Source organism: Molothrus aeneus, chromosome 6 (assembly GCF_037042795.1).
Source record: "Molothrus aeneus isolate 106 chromosome 6, BPBGC_Maene_1.0, whole genome shotgun sequence".
Taxonomy (NCBI): Eukaryota; Metazoa; Chordata; class Aves; order Passeriformes; family Icteridae; genus Molothrus; species Molothrus aeneus.
The window spans coordinates 4413592-4429561 of record NC_089651.1 but is presented as its reverse complement, the minus strand read 5'-3'; the positions used below and the strand labels follow the sequence as shown (position 1 = coordinate 4429561).

The following is a 15970-nucleotide window of genomic DNA, read 5'->3' as shown; positions in this document are numbered from 1 at the left end:
ATTTATTTATTTTGTTTCCCTTAAAGATGGTCAAAATTCAACGTATTCCAGGACCCAAGGAGCCAGCTGAACTGACATATTACACTTTATACAACGGGAAGCCTTTGCTGGGCACTGCAGCTGCCAAAATTCTGAGTACAGTTGACTCACAGAGGATGGCCTTGACCCTGGGCTATGTCATCCAAGTTCAAGCTGATCGTAAGAGTCCTTTCAAAAATTCCATACTTAACCATTGCTTTATTCCATGATCTGAACACTATGGAAAGTCACAATTAATTCTAATGCTGACAAAACCATGACACCACACACTAATGATGACTGGGGCAAAGTTGCTGTTCATATAACTTGGCCAAAAAATGTAAAATGTTGTGGCTGTTAAGATGTCCCTTATTTTTGACTTCATCAAAATAGTATAGATTCTTTCTATCTCAAAGGGATTATTATTTTTTAAATAACAATTTTCACCAAGAAAACTACATGATTGTTAAAGATATTATTCAGACACAAATCAGAAAACTGAAGTGGAAAAGAGCTACTTGTGCACACGTGCAGTTTTCAGATTCAAGATATGATAGTATCATTCAGAATAACATAGCCAAAAATACTCCATTCTTGAAAAGTAAAATGTTTTCAAATTTCTCTTTCAAGACCTTCATCAGTTACTGAGTGATTGTGAACACAGGTTTCTTTAAATGTTTTTTTAGATATTCCTATATACTTGGCCCATAGTCATAAACCTATGGTGAAGCCTGGAGTGTTTTTTCATGCAGTTAAGATAATGTATAATTATGCTTCATGCAGTGTAGAAACCCATGCCTTTTGCTAACTGGATTTCTCCAACTTGCCAAAGTATTTCTTTAGAAGGAATCAAAATTATGCAGTGGACTCCTGCACTGGATCTCCTTACTGGTGAAAGAGCACCTCCCTGGTGCAATTATATCTGCCTGGAGCAGTGGTGGTACTGAAATAATTTCGTAAAATGGTGACAGGAAAAGAAGAGACCACTATAATAAGTAGTTTGTGTATAATCCATAAACATAGGATTGAGTAAGAAGACTGAAATATGATACAATTTCCAGAGAATGCACCACATACTGTATCTGATCCTTGATTTGATCATGGTCTGCTTCTGGCTTTAATTCAGCTGAACCCAAGGATCTCCATTCCATAAATTCCAGCATTTAAATTCCAAGTAATTTTGTTTTCCATGAGAATATTTCTTTAATGTATTTTTTTACTATAGAAGATATAGATATAGCAGTTTCCTGGCTCTTTGTGCAATCATGTGATTTATATTTATGTGGGTATTTAGGCAATTATGGAAGCTACTGCTCATCATCTAACTTTGTATTTCCATGGTCTGATAAGGCAGCCTCATTCATCTGTAGATTTTCATACCAGCCACGTATGCACAGAACACTGCAAAAATAGAAAAGACAGGAACTGAAATTGTGATTTGAGGTACCTGAGATTCTGAAGGTAGAGTATTTGAAATGTAGGAAGCAATTCCATCTTTATACCTTATTATGGAAAAAACACCATTTCTTTCCTTTTGGGCATGGTTATTTGTAGTCTGTATCGCCACAGAAAATACTTTGTGTGGATTTCATTTTTGCTCATTATAATTTCTATTCTAGCAGAATGAAAATTCTGTCCCAAAATACTGTGAGAAAAGACGGGTACCCTTGGGAGCTCATAGCTGGGTTAGATGATACAGACGAATAATAACACAAAAAAATGTGTTATGAGCCAGAGACTGAGTTACAACAGAATGAAAGGCTTGTTTCAAATTCCACTGAAATCTTACTGAGTTGAATGAAGCATGGATTGACTGTAGGTCACGTTGGAGTCTGGTAACTGAATTAAAGATGTAAATTAGGACTCCTAAATGTCTATGCTACTAGCCATAAGGTCATCATTTCCTCTGCATCCCTTAGAAGGCATAAATATATTTTTTCAACCATTGTTTGCCACTTCCACAGCGGCAGTCTATAATTAAAATTTCTGTTATTTCTTAAAATTCAGATTCCGTTTCCTTCCCCACAGCCCTTTCATCCCCAAACTAAATGTCAAAGTCAATAATTAAGAATTCTGCAAGTCTGTTGAAAAGTGAACCTTGAAAGTCTCCAACCTGGCCTTTTTGCAGTCTTATGCTCAAGCTCTGAGCCTAATGGGGCTGTTCCTACGTCACCCAACAAACTTCACCAGCTTTGCAAAACGCTGCAAATCTACAAAGAGAACAGGCTCAGGCTCCAGCCAGGCTTTCAGCTGGAGAACTGTAAAGTTCCCAATGCCTGCTGCAGAAGAAGCCGGTTTGCACTTAAGTCTGATCCTGAGAGATGCTGAGTGCCTCTGACAGCTCATAAGCTCAATGACATTTGAAAGCGCCGGTCCCCCAGGAAAGGGGAATGGCTGCTTTGTGCTGGTGTTCTCGCAATTGCCTGCCCACGCCAGCAACCAGTGCCACAGCAAAATAAACAGGGATAGCATGGGGAAGTCCACTAAATATTTCACTACAACTAAGTTCAGCACTATAAAGAGGTTGTCTGATTGTTTTTCCAGAAAGAAATGAAATGAGAGAACTGGGAATGTGTCACAGGAGGATCTCGTATGTGTGAACAAGTTGAAGGTTCATATCTAAGAGAGATTATTCTGATGAAATGGAGTCTAAAATGTTTTTGCATTGCTGCATTTCTGAAATGTACCCTTTTCCTGGTGCCATCATTTATGTATCTGCAAGTAACTCTTTTCAGCCTCATTATTTCTACTCCTTCAGAAATAATGAATTCTTTTTGACCTTAACTATGATAAATTATTTCTAGAGCACAAGAGAAGCATCTTCTTATTGCCTTATTGATATTGATAGTAACTATTCCAGCTAGTTTCATTGTTTTTTAAAAAGCTCTGCCAGTTTGCTCCTGCTGAGCCAGTCAGTCTTTGACACCATGTATGGACTCCATGTGTGTTCTTTTAACACACATGATATGCTACTTTGCTCTAAGCTGGGCTTGTGTTTGAAAAATAGTTAAGGATGCATTATTTGCACCTTTTAATTGTTTGTTTATTGTGTGAATGAACCATTGGAGTGATATCTCATATGGTATCTCTTTTGACTTTGGAGTGGATGTCTGCTTTTGCATATAACCAGGTAACATAAAACTAAGAAAAGAGAGGCAAGGGGTCTGTGAATTCAACAAATCAAATTCAAATTCAACAAAAAGTGTTGCTGATTTTCCCCTTTTTATTCCTACTAAAGTAATACAAGAGGTATTCCCTTGTACAGAAAGCTAGATTACTTAACAATACTTTTTATACTAATTTCTACATGGAGGCAATTGAAGGCTGGAAGCAGCAGGAGCCTTGCCCAGTGAAGCTCACCACTGCTGGTTTGCCTTTTTCTGCAGCTGTGGTGAAGAACCCCCCAAACAACCTGTGGATCATTGCAGCCGTGCTGGCTCCCATCGCAGTGGTCACCGTCATCATCATCATCATCACCGCGGTGCTGTGCAGGAAGAACAAGAACGACTTCAAACCAGACACCATGATGAACCTGCCTCAGAGAGCCAAGGTCAGTGGCCCAGCCCCAGATCCAAAGGTCCGTTTGCCTGCTGAGGTTGTGGCTCTTGGATAGATGCAGTTGAAGGATGTCTGGAACTGAAAGGATTGGTACTCACAGCTTGGATTGGCACATCTCCTGTAGGACCTCAAACCTGACCTGTTCCTGCCTGCTGAAGGGGGGAAATGTCTGAAGTTTGGTAGCAGTTCAGACCTGGCCCTAACCAAAGTTCTCCTCCCAAATTGCTAGAAGGTCCCTTTCCAGAGTACATTTCCCCTTTCCGGTTTATTTTGGGACTCCATAAAATCCAGAATAGACATTCTTTGATTTTTTTTTTTTTTTCTCCTACTGCTATTTTTCTTTTTATATTATAAAGTGTTTTGGACTTTATAATATATGTATATTGCTGGTCAGGTTCAAGCAATTATGACTTTTTTAAAGTTACTAATCCATATCAATTACAATATTTTTTTTCCCAAATCAAATGCACTTCCAGTTTGATCCTCTGACAGGAAAAAAAAAAGTCACACAGTACTGTTTTATTTCTGTAGTGAAAAAGTCTGCCCTCTCAATGTTGCTATTCAATGGCTCTTGATCAGGTCCACCCAAAGATAGGAGTTTTTAGCCTATGGAGGCTGTGTGTAAGTCAGGCTGTTCCTTTGCCCTTTTAGCTGGTTTTGTTCTTCTCTGCTGGCATGGGCTTCAGATGATGAATTTTTTCTTTGGTTTCTTAATGCTACAGACAGCAGGATTATTGAGATTTCAGCTCTGTTGCTTCTGCTGAAAAATGTAGATTGGAAGAAGAGTTGAAGGAAGGCATGAGGCATTTGACAGCTCTTTTCTCCTTATCTTAGGTTCGTTGCAGATGGGTGCAGCTGGTGCCAGTTGGAAACCAGACATTTGTATCAAAAATGATTCAGAAAAGACATTTCCATTTTGGTTCCAGTGTGCTCATCTATTTATCCACTATTATCCATCCAGTGTTAAGACTAGATCTGTAAAAGTGCAACATACAATATCACAAACACAGACAGGAATTAATATCACTGCAGTGCTATTTGACGCCCCATTGAAGCCCCTAAAAATGCAAATTATGCTTTATTAGGGGTTGTTGCCAATGCTATGCACCATTTGATTGCTTTTATGTGTAATCTTGGTCTCAGCTAAAGGAAAAAAATTGAGCTAAACCTTGTACATTGTTTTGAACTGCCCATCAATATGGGATGCTTACCAGCTGAAGAAAGTTGTTATGTAAAAAAAAATCAAAACAACCTACTGCTGGTTGAAATTATAGCACAGGAAAAACTTGAAAATATTTTCATATTTTAATCCATTGTTTTCATTCCAAAAAGAAATACAAAATTGGATTTTTACTGTTCCTGAGAAAACAGATTTAATCAGGCTGTAAGATACGCACTCAGGTTAAAGCCTGTTCAGCCAGGTTACATTTGCATCAGCCTTCAATGCATCAGATGGGAGCTGGATCTGCAATTGCTGGAATGAAACAATTGGTGCTGAGCTCCCAGCACCCACACCACAGCCCTTTTTCCTGCAGGTTTTTTTTCCAGCTTTTCCTGCAGGTTTGTTCTCATTGCAGCTGGCGTGCAGAAGGTCCCCTTCCAGAGTGCATTTCCCCTTTCCGGTTTATTTTGAGACTCCATAAAATTTAATTTAATTAATTATCTGAAAAGTGGTGCATTTCTAAATGAAAGCTAAATTGCTTTCCATTTAGTTTCACAATGATGGCTCCATCAGAAAGGTTCTGCCAGGTCTAGTTTCGAGTTTATGCTGCTATATGGACTGTGGAAGATAAATCCTGCAGTGGGACTGGGAATGGACTGGTTTGGTCATTCCTGATTTCAGCATCTTTAATTAAAATAAGGCTAAGAAACATATTTTGAGAAGATAAGGAAAGAAGGTAATTTTGAAAAGAAGAGTTTTATTTTTAATTCCAGTGTTAGGGCTAGTGGTAATTGTTTGAACATGCAGTTTGGGAGTACAAATGAGCACATATCCGTGTCACATTTAAAATGAGTCTGTTGTATTTCATGGCTGAGGAAAGTGCCCGAGACTGCTGATTAATGCTGACTCTGCTCGAAGTGGAGTCACAGTGGAGTGATTTGTAGTTTAAGCAGCCGTTTTGGTATTTTGCCTCCGTGCATCCGAGATCGGCTGTAGAATCACCGGAGCACTTTTGTGACCCCTTTTGAGCAGCCGGCAAGCCGCGTAGGGAGCAGAGGAGGATCCGATGTGCCACCTGCCTGCTGGGATGCCAGGTGCGTGTGCTGGCTCCAGCAGCCCTGCTCCAAGGGGACCGGCAGGGCAGAGCTGCTCGGTGCTGCAGTCCTGCGGGAGGGAGGGATGGAGGGAGGGATGGAGGCTGCGGGTCCTTCCGGAGCGCAGCTGCCACATCCCCGCATCCTGCGGCGGGACAGCGCCCAGGGTAACGACACATTTCCCATCAAATACCCGTGTGCGGCAGCGGGAGGGGATCAGGGCACGGAGCAGAGCAGCGGGGCTGCTGCCGGAGCCTGGGAGTGAACGCGTGACTTCTGTGTTGTGGCAGACTGAAGGGTAAATAAATGAAGTTTGCAGAATGACCTCTCGTACGCAGCGTAGTTTGTAGGAGCTCTCCTGGGAATTGTGGTGCTGTTCTGAATTGCCTCAGCAGTCGGGGACATCTGGATGCAGTTGCAGGGAAAAGGAAGATTGAAAAATAGCATTTTTTCCAATTTTCTCTCTAGCTGTAAGATGAAAGAAGTATAAATTCAAATTGGTGAAATTCTGATGGGATTTTATTTTAATGTTTTTATTTCAATGCTGTTTTTATCTTAAGCAACTGTTTTTGCTTTGAGGTTTTGCATAAATGTTAACTTTTGCCTTCCTTGCTTTCTAATTCACAGCATGCTTTTTTAAAGTCTAGAATCTCATTTGTCCCCTCATTTTTTTTTTTTTTTTAGACCATGAAAGAATAAGCTTGCAGGTAAAGTGAGATAAGATCTGTAGGTAAGACCCACAAGCAAAAGCAAGTGCTGCATGCCGTGGGAAAACAAGCCTTATCAGTTTGATAAAGGGCACAGAAAAAAAAGTCAGTCAGACTGTACCTCGGTATACCAAGAGAGGGGAGGGGCTGATTCCTTTTCCTTTTCCTTTTCCTTTTCCTTTTCCTTTTCCTTTTCCTTTTCCTTTTCCTTTTCCTTTTCCTTTTCCTTTTCCTTTTCCTTTTCCTTTTCCTTTTCCTTTTCCTTTTTCTTTCCCTTTCCTTTCCTTCTTCTCTTCTCTTCTCTTCTCTTCTCTTCTCTTCTCTTCTCTTCTCTTCTCTTCTCTTCTCTTCTCTTCTCTTCTCTTCTCTTCTCTTCTCTTCTCTTCTCTTCTCTTCTCTTCTCTTCTCTTCTCTCTTCTCTTCTCTTCTCTTTTCTCTTCTCTTCTCTTCTCTCCCCTTCCTCTCCCCTTCCTCTCCCCTTCCTCTCTCTTATTTCTTTCTTTTCTTTCTTTCTTCTTTCTCTTCCTTCTTCCCTCCCCCCCTTTCTTTCTCTCTCTTTCTCTCCCTCCCTCACTTCCTTCCTTCCTCCTTTCCTTCCCTTTTTTGACATATTTTTTTTAAACATCTTTAGTGTCTTTTTCACAATCATTACAAGGAAAAAGAGTCCCAGAAACAACTGTATTCAGTCTGCCCTTTGCCAGGCAGTGTAATCTAGTGGTCTCTGTCTATCCATTTATTATTTCAAAAGCAATATTAGAATCTCAGTCCTTCAGTCCTTGTCAGTACTTCGGATGTATTGGACATCTACATTTGCAGTACTTCAGCTGTGCCTGGTCGTGATTTAGCCTTGCCAGTTCCCTCCAGGGGTGGCAGAACCATCTGCTCCTGTGGGCTTTTACAGAGCAGGGATCCAAGAACAAATTTTATTTAATGCAATATGTCTGCTGATGAGGATGACTTTCTCAGCTCTCCTTTTATTGCAGTTTGTTACTGGACATGGTGGTAAGTAGAACTCTGATGATTAAAATAATCCTTCATTTTCTTCCTGTGGCAGATCTGAGCTGGGACACTGCAGAATTCTTTAGTAATTCTCATGTCCTGCAGTTTCTGGTTTGGTTTGTTTTTTGTTTGGAGAGGTGGGGTTTTTTGGTTTTTTTTTTTTGGTTTTTTTTGGTTTTTTTTTACTAAGAGATGAAGTTGAAATTATTTGACTCTTTCAAAGGCATGGAGGGACAAATAACTGATTTAATCGCCTCTTTTCTCTTGTTACCTTTTTCTCAGAATATCTAGGGGTGTCTTAACTGACACTTAATATTTATAATGAGGTTGAAAAGCAATATTTTAATTAACAATATTATTATTATGTAGGATGTTGTGCAGAATTTCTTCCTAACTGTCCTTCACACAGCTTCTGCTTCCCTTCCTTCATTTGCTGATGGCTGTTTTGTGATACCCTGCTTGCCATGGAGGGGTGATGGTGAATTAGCATTTCTCTGATATATTGCAAGTTCCATGGGGGTGATTTGTGGAGTTGTCTGCTCTCCCTTATCAGCATTAGCCTGCTCCTTAATGCACTGAAGCTTCTTATCAGAGGAATGCTGAAGGATGGGAATACATTAGGAACCATTACCCTCAGTCTGAGCAGGAGTTTGGGAATGCCATGCAGGTCCACACAAAGACAAAACATTTTTTATGTTTTGAAAAGTGAAAAACAGCCCCATTCTTTTCAGACTGAGATCACCTGCAAAATGTATCAGAATTTAGAGCTGCAGCCCAGATTTAGTAAGGATACAACAAGAGAAAATGCTTTTCAGTGCTTGTCCTTTTTCTGTGCCAATAGCAAATTTTTTTCTCATGCTGAAATATTCAATGATGACATGACAGGAACCTGGAGTAATCAGTCATGAACTAATTCCAAAGTATGTGTGAGGTTTAAAACCTCCATTTTCTCAGCTTTGAAGTGTTTTGTGGTCCTTTCTTAGCATTTTGTCAATACTCTTTTTAATTCAGGAAGACCAACCTTCCCATTTTTGGTAAGTTAGTTTTTATTAGTGTAGTAAGAACACATTTTCTAGAGGTGGTCATGAATTTCTTTGAGCGATTTATTTTTCATATTTATTTTCACAACAGATAATGCGGTTTGGTTTAGTTGTTGTTTTTGGGGTTTTTTTCTTTTTTTTTCCCATTCTCTTTTCCTTCCAACTGAAAATGAAGTTTGGAAAGTCAAGTTTTGTCTAAATGTTTAATTTTTCCATTGAGAGAATCTACCTTTCCTTGGCTGCTTTGCCCAGAAGGCATATGTTAGTTCTGCTGGGCAGGAACTGCCTTGCTGCAAGGCTCTGGTGAAATGCCACTTCCCAAGAGAAACAAGTGAAGTCAGTAATATCCTTCCCAGTAGGCAACTGGCAAGCCAGGGGAAATCTAATTTCACTGATCTGAAAAAGATTATTTTCTGGAAAATGTTGCCCATGAAACTTTCTGATGTGTGCCTTTTTTACTTTGGCTTGACTGAGAATAAATTACTCCCACCCTCTTTGGAAGCACAAGGGTTTTGTCAAAGAAAGTTTTCTGTAGGGTTTTATTTTTTTTACTCCTAATTTTTTCTTCCACATCCTCGTTCTCCCACTGTCTGTCAAAGTAATTTCTGGGGGTGTTACAGCAGGGTAAGAAAGGTTAGCCAAGGTCAATTTTATACTAACTATTCATGTTTAAAATGTGTGGAATGGAGATCTCATGAAAAAATTGGTTTCCTGTTGGGTATTCACATTGTAATCTATGTATTTTTACCTGTCACTTATGTAATTAAAAAAGTTAAGGAGTAGTAAAAAATTTTACATGGAATTTGAAAAATTTACATTAAATCTAATACATGTTGGAAATTTCTTTTATTTCCCCTGGTTTTTTTTTTTGCAGCCAGTACAAGGCTTTGACTATGCCAAGCAACACTTGGGCCAGCAGGGAGCAGAGGATGAAGTTTTACCTGTGACTCAGGAGACTGTCATCCTTCCACTTCCAGTCAGAGATGCTCCTGCCTCCCAGGAGAGGGAGACGACTCAGGATGGGAGCACCATCAAAACTGCCAAATCCAATGAAACAAGGAAAAGGTATGGGCTGGCAGCTGGTGCCTTTCCACACAGGAGTTAAACAGGATATGTGCTGCTGGTTGCTGAGAGGTTTGGCACTGTGTGTGGCAGGTGGCTCCTCTCCATGATGCATCCTTGGCATGACACTGCTCTGTGCTGGGTGTGTAAGGTTGCTGTAATATTTGAGATAAAACCAAGTGAACTGTTACCGAGGAGGTGAAAGGGCTTTTGTGTGCATGTAGGTGCTCCATAGAGATGAGCCCAAATGACACATGTAACATGAGCACTGGTAATTTCTCAAGGAGCCAAGAGACAGGTCCTCAGCCACTGTAAATTGCTGTCACTCCACTGGCAGGCTCTGCCACTTCAAAATTGGACCCAACGCCTTCACCAGAAGAAGGGGAAACCCCAAACACCCACTAAATTATGGAAGACCTCCAGATCCAAAGCATCTACAGCAGGACAAAACTTCAGAAGTGTAAGAATAGCCTAGATAATGTCAGTGTCTAGGGTGAAGTGTCCCAGGTTTGCACTCTCTTCATATGAAGTCTCTAGGCTTGTAGGATCATGGATTCAAGATTCCCAGGGAGCTATATGGCTCTTCTTCTCTGCTGCAGGGTCCAACACCCCCCTAACTCAACTTTATCTACCTTATTTTAAAGTCTTCCACTGGTGGGATGATCACAACCTCCTCCAGCAATCTGTTCTCTCCTGCCTTTCCTGTTAGGAAGTTTTACCTCATGTCTGCCCTCACCCATCAACAGAATAGCTGAATATTTCTTGTCTTGGTCCTTGCAGGCAAGGAAAACAGATTATCCCTTTATCCCAGCTGTTTTGCATGCTTTGAAGCCAGTTTTTCCTTGATCCACTCTCCTTGGCATTAAATGAGAGCGGAGCTGAGGATGGATACTGAAGGGAAGAGAGGAAAACAAACCTGTTAGGCAAACAGCCTGAATAGAGGTAACTGTTGTTGTGTGGCTCACAGGCATTCCACGGGCCTGGCCTCTTGAAGGGATTTGATAACATACAAGAAAAGCAAGTGACTAATGCAGAGAAATTCTAGAGAAAATCAAGCCTTCCTAGCTGAGTCACCTCATCTTGGCCAATATTTCCCCCTTTGGAATAGTATGAAAGCTTGGAATACTCAGTGCAGTGTTGCTGCACACTGTGACAGGAACATGCTGAGAGGGAAAGGTTTCAGCCAGCATGGTGTGGGGCTGGAGGATAGCAGGGATGGGTAGATGATCCCCAGTGGTCATCAGCTGAGGTTTCCCTGCAGAAAAACAGACAGAAGGATCCTGGTTTATCTTGTTCCTTTGGCTGTGCAGTAAATCACTGGAATTGTGAGAAGGGCTGTCTGTAGGGTGTACCAGCAGAGAGGAGCGAGCCAGCTGCAATTGGATGTAAACTGTTGTTCTGTCATTTAATGCCAGTGAGGTGTTGTTCAGGCTCCAAGTTATTGCAATATGAGGGTTAGGTCTATGTGGACCAAACAGCACCTGTCCTTTTCAAAGCCTTCCATCCTTTGAAGAAATGACAACTGGAAGATGACCGTGACACCCACAGTGGTTGCTGGTGCTGGGCAGGTCAAGTCTTTGCAGGAATTGTACTTTAAAATGTTTTGAAGCCTTTCCAAAGCCATGTGTAAATACACACACACAAAAAAAGTAAACTAGCCCTATTAATTAATCCTCTAACCAAAGTGATTAAACACTTCACTCAGTCCTTTGAGTGAGTGCAGAAATCCCCCACTTAATCTGCACCATTTTAAACAAATGCTGATAAGCAAACTTGATCCAAGAAACTTATTCTCATTATAAAATGTGCTGAACCTTGGTGCCCTTCTAAGCAAATAACTAAGAGTTAGTTTTCCCTCCTTCAGGGTGATTACTTGAGTAAGTAAGAACATGTAGAATTTCAGTATTTTTGATTCCCAGGAGCTGTGTCTGGAAATGGAATTTAATGGTTGCTGAAGATGAAGAAATATTTCTTGCCCTTTATGTATTTGCTCTTTCATTCAGGGTACTTTACCAGATAGCCATGAAGTGGCTGGTAACTGATCAAAGTATCTCTGCTATCACCACTGACAGAAACTTCTCAGTTAATAATATGAGGACCACTTAAAAAAGATGAATATTTGGATTAGTGTCACCACAGAAATCATTGTGCAAGCTATCCATGCTCACTTCTTTTCTGTGTTCCCAAGTTGAGCAGATTTTCTGCAGGTGTTGGTCTGTCCCTGGATAGATCTTTTTTACTGAGCTGGGATTATCCATTTAGCAGTGACAGACAGGTGTATAGGGAGGAATCCTGCTTCTCAAGAATATTTATTTTCAATAGAATTCCCAAAGGAAACCCTCAGGCTGGACTGAGTGGGGTTGCATGCTGAATTCTCCTAGAGTCCTGTAGCTGGAAAAAGCCTGTCTCAAATTATACATATTTCCACTTAGGCTATCTTCAAAAGGGAATCCCCAAGAATTGCTTTTCTCATATTTGTCCCTTGCTCTTCTGACCACAGTAAGTGCTTTCTACTTACACCGGGCAGGGTGGCCAGACCTGGAGGTAAATGAATGTTTCAAGCTGATGATACAGTATTGCCAATGATTTACAGGATAGTTTTGACATTTGTTTTGTTTTAGTACCATTTTCTGCTTATAAAACCGTTGCGACAGCAATAGAATTTGATTTGATTTTTTTCCTCTGTAAATGGAAGCCTCTGTGCCTAGGCCCATTTTTTTCCTCTAATGTAACCTCTTTACATCACCCTGTCACTGCCCATGACAACTCAGTGGTAGATTGCAGATAGATTTGTGAACAACTACACAGGTCCTGTGGAGAGTTTTCATTCCCTTTGTGGCAGTTGCACATGTGAAAACCAAAGTGACTGTGTCTGGGTGCTGACCAGCACCAAATGTGCTTTTATCTACTGGTGGCCTGCTTTTGCCAACTTGTGTGTTAGGATTTGAGTGACTTGTCCACCCCAAAAAGCAGAGGAGCTGTGATGGGAGCTCACTCCCAGCACAGCCCAGAGGCTGCTGCTCATTTCTGTCCCTGCTCCTCACTGGGACTGAATGCACAGCGGTTCTGCCCTGCCCTCCCTCCTCATCCTGGGCAGGGAGCAGTTTCAGGACAAGGATGTGCAATTGCTGATTAAAACAAGCATTTTCTTAGGGGTTTCAGCCAATGAGGGTGCTGGTTAAACCAGGGTATGTGCCAAAAGGAGAAAAGGAGAAATTTCTTATCACATTGTGTGTGCATATGTGCAAAGTGAGTGAGTGTACTTTGCATTGTGGCTGACAACAGCTGACTGTAAATGCAGGCTGAATAATAAAGGCATCGATTTAGCCATGCATCCTAAAACAAAGGTCTACTTTATTTTGTCTGGGTTAACGACCCTGAATTGACAACGGGACTTTTTGTCCTCGGTGGTGCCGCTTTTATCATTGAGGGGCTTATGCATGAGGAGCAGTTGCATTCCAAGCCACCAAGATGCCCATCAGCCCTGAACTAATTGGGAAAGTCGTGCTCACCCCTACCTTTGCCGTGTTGCTGCGTGCTGTTTCTATTCTGTCTCCTTTTGGTACCAAATCAGAGCTGAAAACTCAGTGATGCAAACCGCGCGAATGAAATAACCTTGAAACGAGGTTGAGGAGGGAGAACTCACGTCCTGCCTTGTTGCTATGGTTACTTGCAGCCGCTCCCCGAGCCAGAACGGCTCCATCCTCAGCAATGGGTCGGGAAAGCCCAGCTCCGGCCGGAGCTCCCTGCAGAAAGTGATGGCACCGCAGAAAGCGGCAAAAGACGAGGGGAGGAAAAGGAACGGTGAGAAGGGTTCGTTGTGCTCACTCCCTCTGCCACACCCACGCAGGCACCACTTGAAACCAGTTTCTTGTACCCTCAGCAGTCCCTGGGCATTCTGTGTGTGGCTCATTTGTTGGGTTTTCTCCTTTCCCTTTACTGCTTTAACTGTTTCTCCAGATCCCATGAAACATCGTGGTGCTTGCTCTTTGCAAGTTTTCTAGCTTTTTTGTTTTTCCCCCTTTTTTTTTTTTTATTCTTGGAATACCAGTAAGCTAATGAAGACATGATGCTTCCTAGCAGGGTTTACGTTTTTTTTTTTTTGTTTTGTAGTTCCCTAAGATACTAATTTTCTCTGCTACTGCTGCTAAGCTGGCCCAGATCTGATGAATTAATTAGATAAAAATTAATTTGAGAAAGTGTGAAACATCCGGTGCTTTGGCTTTCCTCACATCCATGGCACACCTGTTTGTCATTAACATTTACTGTCAGCTTTTCCTGAATGCACCTGGGATGTCACACTGGATGTTTCTTACAAGACCTTAGTTGATGGTGGTGACCTTGTGCCTCAAGATGGATCAGTGATGATCCATGATGAATGAGAGAAGTACCCAATCCCATTTCTTTCTTGCTTTTCTTCTCTTTGCTTATTTTTCTCGAGTTATAGCTTTATTCCCATAGCTATGTTTTCCTTATGAATAGAAAACTGGCTAACAAGTTCTAAATTTCAAAGGGGTTAATTATTTTGTCACTGTATGAAATGTAGCTCATTTTACAAGACAACAACATTTGTGTTTCCCACAGTTAAAAGCTGTAATTTATGATGTCTTTTTTCTTACCCACCCAGGAAAGCCAATATTCAAACCAATGCTAAGTGCTGTTTACATGGGTAGACAAAATATTTTAGTGAAGGTATTTTGTGTTTTGTTAGGTTTTACATCTTCAAAGAAAATTGGTAAGAACTCAGTTTTGTTTGTTTGTTTGTTTTTAAGAATTGACCAGCACCTAACATACTTTCTTCTGATCTGGGCTGTAGTGCATTTCCAGAACATACACATGCTACCTAAATAAACCTCTGAATGTAATGGAAGGAAATAGTGACCCCTTAAGATTTTAAATCTTAATTTCCTTAAAATTTAGGAGAAAAAAATTTAGGAGAAACCTGTGCATGAGACACCTCATCTGCCCTCCTGGTAGAGACTTCAGCTCCTTCTGGTAGAACTCTCTTCACTTGACTCCCATGGCACTAAAAAGGGTCACCTGGCAGAGATATGAAAGGGAATAAATCCCTTGCTCCCTGGTAAAGAGAGAACTTTTTAGCTATATGCATATATTTTAATGTATGTTTAGGAGAGCTTCCTTAAACAACTCTTTCAGAACAGCTTCTGAGAAGGAGGACGTGGTCATGGCAGATGAAATGACCTCCCCTTGTCAGAATTAATGGCGTTTAGTTTGGAGTTGTGTGATCCCAAATGCCTATTGAAATTGAAATTAAAATCCAAAGCCTCGAGGCACCCATTAGTTCTCATCACAGAGCCTGCCCTTGGTTCCCCTGTGCTGTGATTATGAACATCATTGTCAGCTTGGACAGTTTGTGCTTTCTGTGGGGTTTTACCTTGACCCAGAGTGTTTAGCATCCACACAAGGTGGTGTCTGTTCTTCCTTCCAGTTTCAGAAAGAAGCTGCTTTTCTCCCAGTTGTTTGCCTGAGCCTGCTCCAGCTCTCCAGCCTGGCTGGTGGCTCTCACACAAATGTTGGCACAAGCAGCAGCAGATTTTCTTCTCTGAGAAGCAGCATCTTCAAACTGGAATGAATCCCTTGATGGTCACATGTTGGATTTGGGGACTCCAAGTCAGAATGGCTCATTAGTTGCCATAGTTACAGACCAATTTTAGATTCTATTTCTTGCTGACATTTAGTTGCAGGGAGGAATGACAGCACTGGATGTTACCTCAGTATTTAAATTCTATATGGCTTGTATCAAAATTGACTCCACATGGAGTGTGTCAGGGCTGTGAGTGAACGATGTGAAACCAGCACGGACTGACAGGCTTTGCTTCAGGACTTGATGCTTTGGAGGATCAGGAGAACTCTTCAGCTGAGCATTATTTCTACAGAAAACACAAAATAACTACTTGAATCAAGCAGTGATAAGATTTTGTAAGATAATGGCATGTTTTTTTCTTGAATAACACTAATTATTATATTAATAGGAAGTTTTCTTTCTTAAAATTAATGAGTTCTACATTCATTTACTTTAGGTAATTAAAAAAACCCAAGCATTTTTTTAAAGTGCCTAGTTATGTATGTTAGAGGACTGTAATACAGATGAATAGCCAACAGAGGTACTGGCAGTTTCTGAGGTGGGTTTGTGAGAGAATGTGGAAGAGAAGAACAGGATATTAGCAGTTCTGCCCATCATTTATCAGGCCAAACATCATTGAGGGAGAAGCAAATGGCTGAACCCACTCAGACCTAGAGAGCTAAAGCAGCCCACCTTGCAACCTTTCCTTTCAGCAGCTCCTCACTAAATGAAGCCAATGAAATTGA

The 15970-nt window shown here is 41.0% G+C and overlaps 1 protein-coding gene across 1 annotated transcript in view; it reads left to right on the top strand.

Annotated features, from left to right (window-relative positions):
* KIAA1549L (KIAA1549 like) overlaps nucleotides 1–15970 on the top strand; it is a 133664-nt gene that overhangs the window by 78629 nt on the left and 39065 nt on the right. The window contains exons 11-14 of the mRNA XM_066551595.1: nucleotides 27–198; nucleotides 3405–3568; nucleotides 9453–9643; nucleotides 13317–13444. Coding sequence (XP_066407692.1) covers nucleotides 27–198; nucleotides 3405–3568; nucleotides 9453–9643; nucleotides 13317–13444 — 655 coding nt within the window. The remainder of the gene's footprint in view (nucleotides 1–26; nucleotides 199–3404; nucleotides 3569–9452; nucleotides 9644–13316; nucleotides 13445–15970) is intronic.